The sequence below is a fragment of the Chroicocephalus ridibundus genome, chromosome Z (genome assembly GCF_963924245.1).
Source record: "Chroicocephalus ridibundus chromosome Z, bChrRid1.1, whole genome shotgun sequence".
Taxonomy (NCBI): domain Eukaryota; kingdom Metazoa; phylum Chordata; class Aves; order Charadriiformes; family Laridae; genus Chroicocephalus; species Chroicocephalus ridibundus.
In genome coordinates this window covers 77,111,721-77,126,112 of record NC_086316.1, presented here as the reverse complement: position 1 = coordinate 77,126,112, position 14,392 = coordinate 77,111,721, and the positions used below count along the sequence as shown (strand labels likewise).

General features: G+C 62.4%; 6 protein-coding genes across 9 annotated transcripts in view; 5 read left to right on the top strand and 1 right to left on the bottom strand.

Moving 5' to 3' along the window:
- The window catches only part of UBAP2 (ubiquitin associated protein 2), a 152,465-nt gene that overhangs the window by 19,841 nt on the left and 118,232 nt on the right, over window positions 1-14,392 (bottom strand). The window lies entirely within an intron of this gene.
- Window positions 466-1,377, top strand: LOC134508422 (interferon-like). The gene has a single exon (XM_063320066.1). It carries the CDS (start codon window positions 568-570, stop codon window positions 1,144-1,146), a length of 579 nt encoding a protein of 192 aa, XP_063176136.1. The 5' UTR covers window positions 466-567; the 3' UTR covers window positions 1,147-1,377.
- LOC134508560 (interferon-like) lies at window positions 3,630-4,447 on the top strand. Its single transcript, XM_063320370.1, has one exon. The coding sequence runs from the start codon at window positions 3,630-3,632 to the stop codon at window positions 4,206-4,208; it is 579 nt and encodes a 192-aa protein (XP_063176440.1). The 3' UTR covers window positions 4,209-4,447.
- Window positions 6,231-7,800, top strand: LOC134508447 (interferon-like). Its single transcript, XM_063320107.1, has one exon. It carries the CDS (start codon window positions 6,697-6,699, stop codon window positions 7,273-7,275), a length of 579 nt encoding a protein of 192 aa, XP_063176177.1. The 5' UTR covers window positions 6,231-6,696; the 3' UTR covers window positions 7,276-7,800.
- On the top strand, window positions 9,764-11,327 carry LOC134508434 (interferon-like). Its single transcript, XM_063320088.1, has one exon. It carries the CDS (start codon window positions 9,764-9,766, stop codon window positions 10,340-10,342), a length of 579 nt encoding a protein of 192 aa, XP_063176158.1. The 3' UTR covers window positions 10,343-11,327.
- LOC134508436 (interferon-like) lies at window positions 12,799-14,362 on the top strand. The gene has a single exon (XM_063320093.1). It carries the CDS (start codon window positions 12,799-12,801, stop codon window positions 13,375-13,377), a length of 579 nt encoding a protein of 192 aa, XP_063176163.1. The 3' UTR covers window positions 13,378-14,362.

Below are 14,392 nucleotides of genomic sequence, written 5' to 3'. Positions count from 1 at the left end.
AGCCGGGGGCTCCCCAGCCTCTGACAAGTGACATCGCTTCACAACCCTGCCCAACACGAAAAGGAAAGGCCAGCTAAGATGAAAACAAAGGCGAGCCACAAGCGAAAGGAAAACACACCACAACCAACACCAGGGCATTAGACGGAAAAGACACTCGCGCACCAGGGGAAACTTCAGCTGCAGAAAAGAGGCACCACAGCTCGCCCTGCAGGCAACAGGGAAACCCTAACACACCTCCCGCCACAGCTGCTGCCCGCAAGGGCTCTGCCCCACCGCTTTCGCATCCCCCCCTCAACCACTACAGCCAACCTCCCCACAACACACCACCAGCAAAGCACCGCCACCCCCCTCCCCACGCGCGGGGACACCCCAACAACGCACTTCCCCAAGACCACCACAGCCACCAGGCAAAAATGAAAACGACAGCCGGAAACTCGCTGCGACCAGAAAGCGAGGAAGCCGAAGCCGCGGCACCCCATAAAGCCCCACACCCGGCAGCACCCCAAGCACAGCGCCCACCCGCACCACCACCGAGCCTCACCAGCCTCCTGCCCACCACCACACACCATGCCTGCGCCCGCAACCCACCACACCCGCCTGCGCCACGGCGCCCCGACGCTCCTGCTCCTCCTGACGGCTCTCGCCACCACCCTCGCCTGCCGCCACCTGCCTCCCTGCCACTCCACCTTCCCCTGGGACAGCCTCAGCATCCTCCGGGACATGGCTCCCAGACCGCCACAGCCCTGCCAACACCAACAGGCGCCCTTCCCCTTCCCCGACACCCTCCTCCACAACAGCCACCCACAGCAAGCCGCCGCCACCGCCCGACACATCCTCGACAACCTCTTCGCCACCCTCAGCGCACAGAGCACCCCCCAACACTGGGACGACCAGGCACGCCATCGCCTCCTCAACAACCTCCACCGCCACAGCCAGCAGCTCCAGCAATGCCTCGCACCCAACGGCACGCTCTCCCAAGGACAAGGGCCCCGCAACCGCACGCTCACCATCAGCAAATACTTCAGGCGCATCCACAACTTCCTCCACACCCACAACCACAGCGCCTGCGCCTGGGACCACGTCCGCCTCGAAGTTCGCGCCTCTTTCCAGCGCCTCCACAACCTCACCCGCACCATGTGCAATTAGACCAACCGCCCCGACCAACCCGCGCGCACCCACGCGCCCCCGCCACCACTTCTCCAACACCGACGCGGCCCCACCGCGGGCCTCCCGCCTCCCCTCACCCGTGCCAAGAGCCGCTGCAACAACGGCCCTGCGCCCTCAGCCTCCACTGACCCCCTCCCCTATTTATACAACTCCCTCTATTTATTTTCACAATGCCTTTTATCTATTTATTCACCTATTTATTCCACAGACAATAAAGACCTGTTGCAAAAACCGTGACACTGCCTCCCCTCTCACAAGCACAGCCACCAGCCTTTGGCGTGGCGGGAAGCCACCTCCACTCAACACCTACTCCGCTCAACCCCTGCTCCAAACAGGGCTCCGCACATCCCGTGCCCGCTCTTCTCTTTGCCGCCTGCCCAAGGAGCCGCTGGCCTCAACCTCCTGCCAAAACCTCCGCGCCAGCCTTTAGCCATCGTCATCACCATCGGCTCGGCGGCCCTCCCCCTCCTCAACACTGTCCACCTTCCACCCCGCTTCACATCAACTCACCATCAGATCCCCAGTCCTCACTACAAGGACAGCACGGACCTCTCGGAGCGGGTCCAGACCAGGGCTACAAACACCCTCACAGGGATGGAACACCTCTCCTGGGAGGGCAGGATGAGAGAGCTGGCGTTCCCCAGACGGGAGAAGGGAAGGCTCCGGCGAGACCTTCTCCCACCCTTTCAACGCTTCAAGGGCGCTTGGAAGAAACACGGGGACGCGACTTTTTAGCAGGGCCTCTAGCGACAGGAGAGGGGGTAAACGGCTTTAAACACACACAGAAGAGACCCAGACTAGACACAAGGAAGCCATCTTTTACCGTGAGGGGGCTCAAACGCTGGCACAGCTTGCCCACAGACGTCCTACACGCCCCGCCCCGGCAAACAGGCAAGGGCACGTCGGAGGGCGCTCTGGGCAACAGGATCCCCTTCAAAAAGGCCCTGCGCGGGGCCGGGGGGTTGCACCAGACGACCTTGAAAGCTCCCGCCCAACCCAAACCACTCAACCACTCTATCGCTTGCATCTGCCTGACTTCCGCTACTCTTCCCACCTCAGGCAGCTTTCAAGACAACGCTCGCCCTGCGCTGCTCCAAAACGCCTTGCACCACCAACTCTTCGAGGGCAACACGGACAAGGGACAGCCACGCACCTCCAACACCAGCCCACCTCCTGCAGTCACGGCCCCCAGGGGCGCCACATCACCACGCACCAGCCAGCACCCCAAGCACGGCACCCACCGACACAACGTTAACTAACAAGACCATAACTCCCAGACCACCACCGCCTTCCCGCCACACCAACACACGCACACCGTGTCCCCCTCCCTCCAAAAGCCTTGACAAAACGCCTGACACAGTCTCTCGCACAAGCAGAACACCGTCCTTGTCCTTGCCCTTGGCAAGGGACCCAAAAACCTTAGCGGCGGCACCCTCCACCTCCTCCTCCCCCTACAGCTCTACAACTACATCACCTGCCTCAGCTCCACCTCCACACGGACTCTCGGACGTCCCTCCTCCATCCAGCGGCACCGCGGCTCACGCCACCCCAAACGGCCCAACCCTTCCCTTACGGGGGACATCATCATCTTTGCTCTCCAGCCACCTCAGGCAAGGAGGCAGAGAAAACGCAACAAGACCCCTGCTACAGGGACACACGCATGGCACCACAGCCAGGGACCCAACGCAGCAGCAGCAGCAGCAGCAGCGGGAGGAGGAGAAAAACTCTTCCCTTTCTCCTCTTCCTTTTCCTCAAGCCTTGCCTCCCCATTCGCACCAGCTTCAAACACAGAGGCTGGGGCAGCTCCAGCCAGCAACACATCCAATGCTCAACTGCCTACGCCCAGAGCCACCTCCTCGCCAGCCACCGCCACCCCCAGGGGCCACCCTCGCTCCAGCCGGGGGCTCCCCAGCCTCTGACAAGTGACATCGCTTCACAACCCTGCCCAACACGAAAAGGAAAGGCCAGCTAAGATGAAAACAAAGGCGAGCCACAAGCGAAAGGAAAACACACCACAACCAACACCAGGGCATTAGACGGAAAAGACACTCGCGCACCAGGGGAAACTTCAGCTGCAGAAAAGAGGCACCACAGCTCGCCCTGCAGGCAACAGGGAAACCCTAACACACCTCCCGCCACAGCTGCTGCCCGCAAGGGCTCTGCCCCACCGCTTTCGCATCCCCCCCTCAACCACTACAGCCAACCTCCCCACAACACACCACCAGCAAAGCACCGCCACCCCCCTCCCCACGCGCGGGGACACCCCAACAACGCACTTCCCCAAGACCACCACAGCCACCAGGCAAAAATGAAAACGACAGCCGGAAACTCGCTGCGACCAGAAAGCGAGGAAGCCGAAGCCGCGGCACCCCATAAAGCCCCACACCCGGCAGCACCCCAAGCACAGCGCCCACCCGCACCACCACCGAGCCTCACCAGCCTCCTGCCCACCACCACACACCATGCCTGCGCCCACAACCCACCACACCCGCCTGCGCCACGGCGCCCCGACGCTCCTGCTCCTCCTGACGGCTCTCGCCACCACCCTCGCCTGCCGCCACCTGCCTCCCTGCCACTCCACCTTCCCCTGGGACAGCCTCAGCATCCTCCGGGACATGGCTCCCAGACCGCCACAGCCCTGCCAACACCAACAGGCGCCCTTCCCCTTCCCCGACACCCTCCTCCACAACAGCCACCCACAGCAAGCCGCCGCCACCGCCCGACACATCCTCGACAACCTCTTCGCCACCCTCAGCGCACAGAGCACCCCCCAACACTGGGACGACCAGGCACGCCATCGCCTCCTCAACAACCTCCACCGCCACAGCCAGCAGCTCCAGCAATGCCTCGCACCCAACGGCACGCTCTCCCAAGGACAAGGGCCCCGCAACCGCACGCTCACCATCAGCAAATACTTCAGGCGCATCCACAACTTCCTCCACACCCACAACCACAGCGCCTGCGCCTGGGACCACGTCCGCCTCGAAGTTCGCGCCTCTTTCCAGCGCCTCCACAACCTCACCCGCACCATGTGCAATTAGACCAACCGCCCCGACCAACCCGCGCGCACCCACGCGCCCCCGCCACCACTTCTCCAACACCGACGCGGCCCCACCGCGGGCCTCCCGCCTCCCCTCACCCGTGCCAAGAGCCGCTGCAACAACGGCCCTGCGCCCTCAGCCTCCACTGACCCCCTCCCCTATTTATACAACTCCCTCTATTTATTTTCACAATGCCTTTTATCTATTTATTCACCTATTTATTCCACAGACAATAAAGACCTGTTGCAAAAACCGTGACACTGCCTCCCCTCTCACAAGCACAGCCACCAGCCTTTGGCGTGGCGGGAAGCCACCTCCACTCAACACCTACTCCGCTCAACCCCTGCTCCAAACAGGGCTCCGCACATCCCGCGCCCGCTCTTCTCTTTGCCGCCTCCCCAAGGAGCCGCTGGCCTCAACCTCCTGCCAAAACCTCCGCGCCAGCCTTTAGCCATCGTCATCACCATCGGCTCGGCGGCCCTCCCCCTCCTCAACACTGTCCACCTTCCACCCCGCTTCACATCAACTCACCATCAGATCCCCAGTCCTCACTACAAGGACAGCACGGACCTCTCGGAGCGGGTCCAGACCAGGGCTACAAACACCCTCACAGGGATGGAACACCTCTCCTGGGAGGGCAGGATGAGAGAGCTGGCGTTCCCCAGACGGGAGAAGGGAAGGCTCCGGCGAGACCTTCTCCCACCCTTTCAACGCTTCAAGGGCGCTTGGAAGAAACACGGGGACGCGACTTTTTAGCAGGGCCTCTAGCGACAGGAGAGGGGGTAAACGGCTTTAAACACACACAGAAGAGACCCAGACTAGACACAAGGAAGCCATCTTTTACCGTGAGGGGGCTCAAACGCTGGCACAGCTTGCCCACAGACGTCCTACACGCCCCGCCCCGGCAAACAGGCAAGGGCACGTCGGAGGGCGCTCTGGGCAACAGGATCCCCTTCAAAAAGGCCCTGCGCGGGGCCGGGGGGTTGCACCAGACGACCTTGAAAGCTCCCGCCCAACCCAAACCACTCAACCACTCTATCGCTTGCATCCGCCTGACTTCCGCTACTCTTCCCACCTCAGGCAGCTTTCAAGACAACGCTCGCCCTGCGCTGCTCCAAAACGCCTTGCACCACCAACTCTTCGAGGGCAACACGGACAAGGGACAGCCACGCACCTCCAACACCAGCCCACCTCCTGCAGTCACGGCCCCCAGGGGCGCCACATCACCACGCACCAGCCAGCACCCCAAGCACGGCACCCACCGACACAACGTTAACTAACAAGACCATAACTCCCAGACCACCACCGCCTTCCCGCCACACCAACACACGCACACCGTGTCCCCCTCCCTCCAAAAGCCTTGACAAAACGCCTGACACAGTCTCTCGCACAAGCAGAACACCGTCCTTGTCCTCGCCCTTGCCCTTGCAAGGGACCCAAAAACCTCAGCGGCGGCACCCTCCACCTCCTCCTCCCCCTACAGCTCTACAACTACATCACCTGCCTCAGCTCCACCTCCACACGGACTCTCGGACGTCCCTCCTCCATCCAGCGGCACCGCGGCTCACGCCACCCCAAACGGCCCAACCCTTCCCTTACGGGGGACATCATCATCTTTGCTCTCCAGCCACCTCAGGCAAGGAGGCAGAGAAAACGCAACAAGACCCCTGCTACAGGGACACACGCATGGCACCACAGCCAGGGACCCAACGCAGCAGCAGCAGCAGCAGCAGCGGGAGGAGGAGAAAAACTCTTCCCTTTCTCCTCTTCCTTTTCCTCAAGCCTTGCCTCCCCATTCGCACCAGCTTCAAACACAGAGGCTGGCGCAGCTCCAGCCAGCAACACATCCAATGCTCAACTGCCTACGCCCAGAGCCACCTCCTCGCCAGCCACCGCCACCCCCAGGGGCCACCCTCGCTCCAGCCGGGGGCTCCCCAGCCTCTGACAAGTGACATCGCTTCACAACCCTGCCCAACACGAAAAGGAAAGGCCAGCTAAGATGAAAACAAAGGCAAGCCACAAGCGAAAGGAAAACACACCACAACCAACACCAGGGCATTAGACGGAAAAGACACTCGCGCACCAGGGGAAACTTCAGCTGCAGAAAAGAGGCACCACAGCTCGCCCTGCAGGCAACAGGGAAACCCTAACACACCTCCCGCCACAGCTGCTGCCCGCAAGGGCTCTGCCCCACCGCTTTCGCATCCCCCCCTCAACCACTACAGCCAACCTCCCCACAACACACCACCAGCAAAGCACCGCCACCCCCCTCCCCACGCGCGGGGACACCCCAACAACGCACTTCCCCAAGACCACCACAGCCACCAGGCAAAAATGAAAACGACAGCCGGAAACTCGCTGCGACCAGAAAGCGAGGAAGCCGAAGCCGCGGCACCCCATAAAGCCCCACACCCGGCAGCACCCCAAGCACAGCGCCCACCCGCACCACCACCGAGCCTCACCAGCCTCCTGCCCACCACCACACACCATGCCTGCGCCCGCAACCCACCACACCCGCCTGCGCCACGGCGCCCCGACGCTCCTGCTCCTCCTGACGGCTCTCGCCACCACCCTCGCCTGCCGCCACCTGCCTCCCTGCCACTCCACCTTCCCCTGGGACAGCCTCAGCATCCTCCGGGACATGGCTCCCAGACCGCCACAGCCCTGCCAACACCAACAGGCGCCCTTCCCCTTCCCCGACACCCTCCTCCACAACAGCCACCCACAGCAAGCCGCCGCCACCGCCCGACACATCCTCGACAACCTCTTCGCCACCCTCAGCGCACAGAGCACCCCCCAACACTGGGACGACCAGGCACGCCATCGCCTCCTCAACAACCTCCACCGCCACAGCCAGCAGCTCCAGCAATGCCTCGCACCCAACGGCACGCTCTCCCAAGGACAAGGGCCCCGCAACCGCACGCTCACCATCAGCAAATACTTCAGGCGCATCCACAACTTCCTCCACACCCACAACCACAGCGCCTGCGCCTGGGACCACGTCCGCCTCGAAGTTCGCGCCTCTTTCCAGCGCCTCCACAACCTCACCCGCACCATGTGCAATTAGACCAACCGCCCCGACCAACCCGCGCGCACCCACGCGCCCCCGCCACCACTTCTCCAACACCGACGCGGCCCCACCGCGGGCCTCCCGCCTCCCCTCACCCGTGCCAAGAGCCGCTGCAACAACGGCCCTGCGCCCTCAGCCTCCACTGACCCCCTCCCCTATTTATACAACTCCCTCTATTTATTTTCACAATGCCTTTTATCTATTTATTCACCTATTTATTCCACAGACAATAAAGACCTGTTGCAAAAACCGTGACACTGCCTCGCCTCTCACAAGCACAGCCACCAGCCTTTGGCGTGGCGGGAAGCCACCTCCACTCAACACCTACTCCGCTCAACCCCTGCTCCAAACAGGGCTCCGCACATCCCGCGCCCGCTCTTCTCTTTGCCGCCTCCCCAAGGAGCCGCTGGCCTCAACCTCCTGCCAAAACCTCCGCGCCAGCCTTTAGCCATCGTCATCACCATCGGCTCGGCGGCCCTCCCCCTCCTCAACACTGTCCACCTTCCACCCCGCTTCACATCAACTCACCATCAGATCCCCAGTCCTCACTACAAGGACAGCACGGACCTCTCGGAGCGGGTCCAGACCAGGGCTACAAACACCCTCACAGGGATGGAACACCTCTCCTGGGAGGGCAGGATGAGAGAGCTGGCGTTCCCCAGACGGGAGAAGGGAAGGCTCCGGCGAGACCTTCTCCCACCCTTTCAACGCTTCAAGGGCGCTTGGAAGAAACACGGGGACGCGACTTTTTAGCAGGGCCTCTAGCGACAGGAGAGGGGGTAAACGGCTTTAAACACACACAGAAGAGACCCAGACTAGACACAAGGAAGCCATCTTTTACCGTGAGGGGGCTCAAACGCTGGCACAGCTTGCCCACAGACGTCCTACACGCCCCGCCCCGGCAAACAGGCAAGGGCACGTCGGAGGGCGCTCTGGGCAACAGGATCCCCTTCAAAAAGGCCCTGCGCGGGGCCGGGGGGTTGCACCAGACGACCTTGAAAGCTCCCGCCCAACCCAAACCACTCAACCACTCTATCGCTTGCATCCGCCTGACTTCCGCTACTCTTCCCACCTCAGGCAGCTTTCAAGACAACGCTCGCCCTGCGCTGCTCCAAAACGCCTTGCACCACCAACTCTTCGAGGGCAACACGGACAAGGGACAGCCACGCACCTCCAACACCAGCCCACCTCCTGCAGTCACGGCCCCCAGGAGCGCCACATCACCACGCACCAGCCAGCACCCCAAGCACGGCACCCACCGACACAACGTTAACTAACAAGACCATAACTCCCAGACCACCACCGCCTTCCCGCCACACCAACACACGCACACCGTGTCCCCCTCCCTCCAAAAGCCTTGACAAAACGCCTGACACAGTCTCTCACACAAGCAGAACACCGTCCTTGTCCTCGCCCTTGCCCTTGCAAGGGACCCAAAAACCTTAGCGGCGGCACCCTCCACCTCCTCCTCCCCCTACAGCTCTACAACTACATCACCTGCCTCAGCTCCACCTCCACACGGACTCTCGGACGTCCCTCCTCCATCCAGCGGCACCGCGGCTCACGCCACCCCAAACGGCCCAACCCTTCCCTTACGGGGGACATCATCATCTTTGCTCTCCAGCCACCTCAGGCAAGGAGGCAGAGAAAACGCAACAAGACCCCTGCTACAGGGACACACGCATGGCACCACAGCCAGGGACCCAACGCAGCAGCAGCAGCAGCAGCAGCGGGAGGAGGAGAAAAACTCTTCCCTTTCTCCTCTTCCTTTTCCTCAAGCCTTGCCTCCCCATTCGCACCAGCTTCAAACACAGAGGCTGGCGCAGCTCCAGCCAGCAACACATCCAATGCTCAACTGCCTACGCCCAGAGCCACCTCCTCGCCAGCCACCGCCACCCCCAGGGGCCACCCTCGCTCCAGCCGGGGGCTCCCCAGCCTCTGACAAGTGACATCGCTTCACAACCCTGCCCAACACGAAAAGGAAAGGCCAGCTAAGATGAAAACAAAGGCGAGCCACAAGCGAAAGGAAAACACACCACAACCAACACCAGGGCATTAGACGGAAAAGACACTCGCGCACCAGGGGAAACTTCAGCTGCAGAAAAGAGGCACCACAGCTCGCCCTGCAGGCAACAGGGAAACCCTAACACACCTCCCGCCACAGCTGCTGCCCGCAAGGGCTCTGCCCCACCGCTTTCGCATCCCCCCCTCAACCACTACAGCCAACCTCCCCACAACACACCACCAGCAAAGCACCGCCACCCCCCTCCCCACGCGCGGGGACACCCCAACAACGCACTTCCCCAAGACCACCACAGCCACCAGGCAAAAATGAAAACGACAGCCGGAAACTCGCTGCGACCAGAAAGCGAGGAAGCCGAAGCCGCGGCACCCCATAAAGCCCCACACCCGGCAGCACCCCAAGCACAGCGCCCACCCGCACCACCACCGAGCCTCACCAGCCTCCTGCCCACCACCACACACCATGCCTGCGCCCACAACCCACCACACCCGCCTGCGCCACGGCGCCCCGACGCTCCTGCTCCTCCTGACGGCTCTCGCCACCACCCTCGCCTGCCGCCACCTGCCTCCCTGCCACTCCACCTTCCCCTGGGACAGCCTCAGCATCCTCCGGGACATGGCTCCCAGACCGCCACAGCCCTGCCAACACCAACAGGCGCCCTTCCCCTTCCCCGACACCCTCCTCCACAACAGCCACCCACAGCAAGCCGCCGCCACCGCCCGACACATCCTCGACAACCTCTTCGCCACCCTCAGCGCACAGAGCACCCCCCAACACTGGGACGACCAGGCACGCCATCGCCTCCTCAACAACCTCCACTGCCACAGCCAGCAGCTCCAGCAATGCCTCGCACCCAACGGCACGCTCTCCCAAGGACAAGGGCCCCGCAACCGCACGCTCACCATCAACAAATACTTCAGGCGCATCCACAACTTCCTCCACACCCACAACCACAGCGCCTGCGCCTGGGACCACGTCCGCCTCGAAGTTCGCGCCTCTTTCCAGCGCCTCCACAACCTCACCCGCACCATGTGCAATTAGACCAACCGCCCCGACCAACCCGCGCGCACCCACGCGCCCCCGCCACCACTTCTCCAACACCGACGCGGCCCCACCGCGGGCCTCCCGCCTCCCCTCACCCGTGCCAAGAGCCGCTGCAACAACGGCCCTGCGCCCTCAGCCTCCACTGACCCCCTCCCCTATTTATACAACTCCCTCTATTTATTTTCACAATGCCTTTTATCTATTTATTCACCTATTTATTCCACAGACAATAAAGACCTGTTGCAAAAACCGTGACACTGCCTCGCCTCTCACAAGCACAGCCACCAGCCTTTGGCGTGGCGGGAAGCCACCTCCACTCAACACCTACTCCGCTCAACCCCTGCTCCAAACAGGGCTCCGCACATCCCGCGCCCGCTCTTCTCTTTGCCGCCTCCCCAAGGAGCCGCTGGCCTCAACCTCCTGCCAAAACCTCCGCGCCAGCCTTTAGCCATCGTCATCACCATCGGCTCGGCGGCCCTCCCCCTCCTCAACACTGTCCACCTTCCACCCCGCTTCACATCAACTCACCATCAGATCCCCAGTCCTCACTACAAGGACAGCACGGACCTCTCGGAGCGGGTCCAGACCAGGGCTACAAACACCCTCACAGGGATGGAACACCTCTCCTGGGAGGGCAGGATGAGAGAGCTGGCGTTCCCCAGACGGGAGAAGGGAACGCTTCAAGGGCGCTTGGAAGAAACACGGGGACGCGACTTTTTAGCAGGGCCTCTAGCGACAGGAGAGGGGGTAAACGGCTTTAAACACACACAGAAGAGACCCAGACTAGACACAAGGAAGCCATCTTTTACCGTGAGGGGGCTCAAACGCTGGCACAGCTTGCCCACAGACGTCCTACACGCCCCGCCCCGGCAAACAGGCAAGGGCACGTCGGAGGGCGCTCTGGGCAACAGGATCCCCTTCAAAAAGGCCCTGCGCGGGGCCGGGGGGTTGCACCAGACGACCTTGAAAGCTCCCGCCCAACCCAAACCACTCAACCGCTCTATCGCTTGCATCCGCCTGACTTCCGCTACTCTTCCCACCTCAGGCAGCTTTCAAGACAACGCTCGCCCTGCGCTGCTCCAAAACGCCTTGCACCACCAACTCTTCGAGGGCAACACGGACAAGGGACAGCCACGCACCTCCAACACCAGCCCACCTCCTGCAGTCACGGCCCCCAGGGGCGCCACATCACCACGCACCAGCCAGCACCCCAAGCACGGCACCCACCGACACAACGTTAACTAACAAGACCATAACTCCCAGACCACCACCGCCTTCCCGCCACACCAACACACGCACACCGTGTCCCCCTCCCTCCAAAAGCCTTGACAAAACGCCTGACACAGTCTCTCGCACAAGCAGAACACCGTCCTTGTCCTCGCCCTTGCCCTTGCAAGGGACCCAAAAACCTTAGCGGCGGCACCCTCCACCTCCTCCTCCCCCTACAGCTCTACAACTACATCACCTGCCTCAGCTCCACCTCCACACGGACTCTCGGACGTCCCTCCTCCATCCAGCGGCACCGCGGCTCACGCCACCCCAAACGGCCCAACCCTTCCCTTACGGGGGACATCATCATCTTTGCTCTCCAGCCACCTCAGGCAAGGAGGCAGAGAAAACGCAACAAGACCCCTGCTACAGGGACACACGCATGGCACCACAGCCAGGGACCCAACGCAGCAGCAGCAGCAGCAGCAGCGGGAGGAGGAGAAAAACTCTTCCCTTTCTCCTCTTCCTTTTCCTCAAGCCTTGCCTCCCCATTCGCACCAGCTTCAAACACAGAGGCTGGCGCAGCTCCAGCCAGCAACACATCCAATGCTCAACTGCCTACGCCCAGAGCCACCTCCTCGCCAGCCACCGCCACCCCCAGGGGCCACCCTCGCTCCAGCCGGGGGCTCCCCAGCCTCTGACAAGTGACATCGCTTCACAACCCTGCCCAACACGAAAAGGAAAGGCCAGCTAAGATGAAAACAAAGGCGAGCCACAAGCGAAAGGAAAACACACCACAACCAACACCAGGGCATTAGACGGAAAAGACACTCGCGCACCAGGGGAAACTTCAGCTGCAGAAAAGAGGCACCACAGCTCGCCCTGCAGGCAACAGGGAAACCCTAACACACCTCCCGCCACAGCTGCTGCCCGCAAGGGCTCTGCCCCACCGCTTTCGCATCCCCCCCTCAACCACTACAGCCAACCTCCCCACAACACACCACCAGCAAAGCACCGCCACCCCCCTCCCCACGCGCGGGGACACCCCAACAACGCACTTCCCCAAGACCACCACAGCCACCAGGCAAAAATGAAAACGACAGCCGGAAACTCGCTGCGACCAGAAAGCGAGGAAGCCGAAGCCGCGGCACCCCATAAAGCCCCACACCCGGCAGCACCCCAAGCACAGCGCCCACCCGCACCACCACCGAGCCTCACCAGCCTCCTGCCCACCACCACACACCATGCCTGCGCCCACAACCCACCACACCCGCCTGCGCCACGGCGCCCCGACGCTCCTGCTCCTCCTGACGGCTCTCGCCACCACCCTCGCCTGCCGCCACCTGCCTCCCTGCCACTCCACCTTCCCCTGGGACAGCCTCAGCATCCTCCGGGACATGGCTCCCAGACCGCCACAGCCCTGCCAACACCAACAGGCGCCCTTCCCCTTCCCCGACACCCTCCTCCACAACAGCCACCCACAGCAAGCCGCCGCCACCGCCCGACACATCCTCGACAACCTCTTCGCCACCCTCAGCGCACAGAGCACCCCCCAACACTGGGACGACCAGGCACGCCATCGCCTCCTCAACAACCTCCACTGCCACAGCCAGCAGCTCCAGCAATGCCTCGCACCCAACGGCACGCTCTCCCAAGGACAAGGGCCCCGCAACCGCACGCTCACCATCAACAAATACTTCGGGCGCATCCACAACTTCCTCCACACCCACAACCACAGCGCCTGCGCCTGGGACCACGTCCGCCTCGAAGTTCGCGCCTCTTTCCAGCGCCTCCACAACCTCACCCGCACCATGTGCAATTAGACCAACCGCCCCGACCAACCCGCGCGCACCCACGCGCCCCCGCCACCACTTCTCCAACACCGACGCGGCCCCACCGCGGGCCTCCCGCCTCCCCTCACCCGTGCCAAGAGCCGCTGCAACAACGGCCCTGCGCCCTCAGCCTCCACTGACCCCCTCCCCTATTTATACAACTCCCTCTATTTATTTTCACAATGCCTTTTATCTATTTATTCACCTATTTATTCCACAGACAATAAAGACCTGTTGCAAAAACCGTGACACTGCCTCGCCTCTCACAAGCACAGCCACCAGCCTTTGGCGTGGCGGGAAGCCACCTCCACTCAACACCTACTCCGCTCAACCCCTGCTCCAAACAGGGCTCCGCACATCCCGCGCCCGCTCTTCTCTTTGCCGCCTCCCCAAGGAGCCGCTGGCCTCAACCTCCTGCCAAAACCTCCGCGCCAGCCTTTAGCCATCGTCATCACCATCGGCTCGGCGGCCCTCCCCCTCCTCAACACTGTCCACCTTCCACCCCGCTTCACATCAACTCACCATCAGATCCCCAGTCCTCACTACAAGGACAGCACGGACCTCTCGGAGCGGGTCCAGACCAGGGCTACAAACACCCTCACAGGGATGGAACACCTCTCCTGGGAGGGCAGGATGAGAGAGCTGGCGTTCCCCAGACGGGAGAAGGGAACGCTTCAAGGGCGCTTGGAAGAAACACGGGGACGCGACTTTTTAGCAGGGCCTCTAGCGACAGGAGAGGGGGTAAACGGCTTTAAACACACACAGAAGAGACCCAGACTAGACACAAGGAAGCCATCTTTTACCGTGAGGGGGCTCAAACGCTGGCACAGCTTGCCCACAGACGTCCTACACGCCCCGCCCCGGCAAACAGGCAAGGGCACGTCGGAGGGCGCTCTGGGCAACAGGATCCCCTTCAAAAAGGCCCTGCGCGGGGCCGGGGGGTTGCACCAGACGACCTTGAAAGCTCCCGCCCAACCCAAACCACTCAACCGCTCTATCGCTTGCA